Raw genomic sequence first — 3,375 nt, 5'->3', positions numbered from 1 at the left:
AATAAATCGCTTGACATCCCAATTAAACAATTGTAAGTTGATGGCCATGGATTCATCTTCATGGAGAAGGACTCTAATTGTATCACAATGCAAAAAGTGACCTCATGCACAAGTGTTGATCTCGGTTTCAAAGGAGAATTTATGACATGCATGACTTGTTAAGCATACTTTTTTTATAGGAACTAGCATCCCCTCCCTTGGAAAAACCTTTGGTGGTGATGCTGAGCGTATGGTGAGTTGGATTGCCTCTATTCCTTTCTTATATCTCCTTTTGTCTTCTTGGTTGAGGACTTATGGGTCGATCTCGCCAAAATGGACATGGTCTTACCCTAGAACTATATGGCGCGCCCTAGAAATGCCTTTTGAAATGGCCTCTCTTGGATGGTGTGATTTATCTCCTTTTTCAATCGATGGCATTCCTATATGTGATGATCATTGACCTTATGATATTTACACCACTTATTGGACTTGTTCCCTATCACCTCCGACTTAAGGGTCAGAGGTTTTGGGATAGCCTTGGTATGGTACACTTCTTGTCACATTTGTTCTCACCAGGTGTTCAGTGACGTGTAATATTTGTGGGCCTTTTAGTATGTTTGAAGGTCTCCTTATCATAGAAATGTTGTAGGGAGTGGTTTATATCTTAACTGGAGGATTCAGGACCTCCACTGTTGCGCTCCTTTACGTCTTTGTCTTTGGCCCTTTTATCGACGTTATTTTCCTGACCTTTCACGTAATACTCCACCCTCGCCATGATTACCTCCATTGATTCTGCAAGTATCTAGACGAAGGATTCGTCAAAATGTCTGACCTTAAGCCTGTTTTGGAAAGCTCTTATGAATGTCTTCTAATTAGGGTTTATCACCTTGATGGTGGCCTCATTGAAGCTCATAAGATATTCTCGTAGTATCGAGGAGTGTCTCTAGCGCACATTGAATAAACTGGTGATGGATACCTGATGAATACAACAGTGTGCATTAACTATACTTATGGTGAATACAACATTAACTATACTTATGGTGAATACAACAGATGTGGCCTTGATTATGATTATCCAAGATAATGTCTTTCGATTTCTGATATTTGAATAAGTGATGGACCAACCTAACTAATGAGTTTGGTATTTATAGTTATGGTCTCTCATAGATGGAGACCAATTATTTTTCTGATATGTTTACTCGTATGCAATTGAGCCTTTACCATGTAGTAAGGATGATGGATTAGTCATCCCTTTAAATAAGGGATGTGGCTAATCAATCAGTGAGATTTGAGATTCTTTGGTTATGACCATTAAAGTCTCGTTAATGGCTCAGAACTTGCTTGATACGCCAAGCCCTATAAGATGGGCGACCATGCGACCTCGTCCTACTTCTATATAGTACTCTTTGTCCTATTTGCTTGTTAGAGGTAAATGACCTGAAATCTTTAATATTTGATATGCTTAGTTTAATGGTTCATTGTCCATCAAGCACGAGATATATAAGAATAAAGTGGTTAAAAGAGAAGACATGTGGGTCCAATTTCATATATAGAAACTTCTAATTGAATTTTAACCAAAAGAAAAAACTTACTTATATTTTATAATAGTTGTGTATGCGTAACACAAGAGATACTTGCTATTATGCACATGTGTCTAAAATCTCTCCCATCACATTTCATTTTGCTTTCTTTTAAAAATCTTGGGTGATACTTTTAAATACCAATTTTTATGGATAACAAACACATTTAAGCACAATTAAAGTACAAAAAAAATGTTCAAGCCCAAAGGGCTAGAATAGACATAGAAGCAGAACCCATGGTTAAGGCAACAAAAGAAGCTTTTTTCAAGCGTGGATCAGAGTTCATAAGTTTGTTGTGAAAGAAATCAGCTGCTATAAGATCAACAAGAGCCATGTAAATAAGAATTCCAGAAGAAATTGAACCTAGTAACCCCTCCATGATTAATGCATTTGGGTTACTATCATCATAGCCTGTCAATGAGAATAATACCATCCCCAAAATTATCCCCAATGGAGTTGTTACTGAGAACATGAAACACATGTACGCCACTGTTCCATAGCTAAATCCTGCCTGTAATTATAAACATATATACGATTAATGGTAACATATGAATTAGCACATATAACTATATAATGAAAGAAGAAGAAACTAACCTGAGCAACACAACCACCAAGACCCATTCCTTCAAAAATTTGATGAAAAGCCAAAGCAGCAACCAAAGGCCGAATAGTACAAACATTCTGAGACATACCCATCGTCACACCAATTATCACCGAGTGAAAGATTATCCCAATCTCTAACACTTGCGAAACCAATCTCTGTTTCAACCTAACCAATTCTTCACCTCTTTCACTTTCACCATCTTCACCACCAACACCAAGTTCAACTCTTCCCAATTCTTTCTCACCCGCTCCAATCGGCGCGTACTCCGCGTGTCCGACATGCGAGCTCGCTACGAGGTCTACGAACAGTGCGAGTATAGCACCGATGAGAGTCACGAGTCCTGAGAACGGGAAATCCTTCCACGGATGACGGGACGCCACGTGGCAGTCCGCGAGTGCTGCGTACGCGTCTGGGAGGACGTGGACTAAGGAGGTGGAGAGGATTACTCCCGCCGCGAAGCACTTTATTAAAACTAACGCTCTGTCGTATAACGGTTTTCCGCGGAAAATACGGGCGAGGAGGACGGGGGCTGACATGCCGATGGCGCTGGTGATGAAGATGACGAAGAGGGAGATTAGTTTTAGGTGGGATGCTGCTGCGCCGTCGCGGCAGGAGGATTCTCGAGATAAGTCCGTTGAACAGGGTGTTGTTGCCATGGAAACTGTGAGTTAGAGAGAGAAAGAGAGAGAGAAGTGGTGAGAGTGATGAAGAGGTAGTGGTTTTGAAGTTGAAGATGAGTAGGAAAGTTTAAAGTTTCAAGAGGAAAAGAAAGTGAAGTGAGTGATAAATGATGTGGATCAGTTTGATGTTGTGGCTTATGCACAGAGTGGGGTACAGGATAAAAACCGTTTTTCATTGGTACGTGTTGGAATCTTGAATCATTCTTAACTTGTTTCTTTTTTCTTTTTCGTTTGTATAAATAAGAAAATGTTTAGAAATGTTCAATAAATTATATATGAATGGGATTTAATAGTCATGCACTATGCCGTAAAAAGAAATACATGTGCATCCAAATTCTATTTAAAATGTTGTCTACCATCATATATATATATATATATATATATATATATATATATATATATATATATATATATATATATATAAAGGTATAAATATTATATATAGGTAAAAGTGGATTTATTAATTTATTAACAACTCAATAAAATTATTTTGAAAAATCTAATCAAATTCGTTTTTGATTTTTTATTTTTA

At 37.9% G+C, this 3,375-nt stretch overlaps 1 protein-coding gene across 1 annotated transcript; it reads right to left on the bottom strand.

The window, feature by feature from the left end:
• Positions 1-1,630: 1,630 nt before the first annotated feature.
• On the bottom strand, positions 1,631-3,012 carry LOC127118509 (zinc transporter 6, chloroplastic). The gene is made up of 2 exons (XM_051048716.1): positions 2,154-3,012; positions 1,631-2,070 (listed from the first exon to the last, which is right to left on the bottom strand). Exons 1-2 carry the CDS (start codon positions 2,817-2,819, stop codon positions 1,756-1,758), a joined length of 981 nt encoding a protein of 326 aa, XP_050904673.1. The 5' UTR covers positions 2,820-3,012; the 3' UTR covers positions 1,631-1,755.
• Between the last annotated feature and the right edge of the window lie 363 nt (positions 3,013-3,375).

Source organism: Lathyrus oleraceus, chromosome 2 (assembly GCF_024323335.1).
Source record: "Lathyrus oleraceus cultivar Zhongwan6 chromosome 2, CAAS_Psat_ZW6_1.0, whole genome shotgun sequence".
NCBI lineage: Eukaryota > Viridiplantae > Streptophyta > Magnoliopsida > Fabales > Fabaceae > Lathyrus > Lathyrus oleraceus.
Note: the sequence above shows the minus strand (reverse complement) of the source record. Positions and strands in the feature narration are given on the sequence as shown.

Coding starts and splice junctions, on each gene's coding strand:
- LOC127118509 (XM_051048716.1), bottom strand. CDS start 2,819: ATGGCAACAACACCCTGTTCAACGGACTTATCTCGAGAATCCTCCTGC. Junction 2,071..2,153: donor TTGGTGGTTGTGTTGCTCAG/GTTAGTTTCTTC, acceptor TTATAATTACAG/GCAGGATTTAGCTATGGAAC.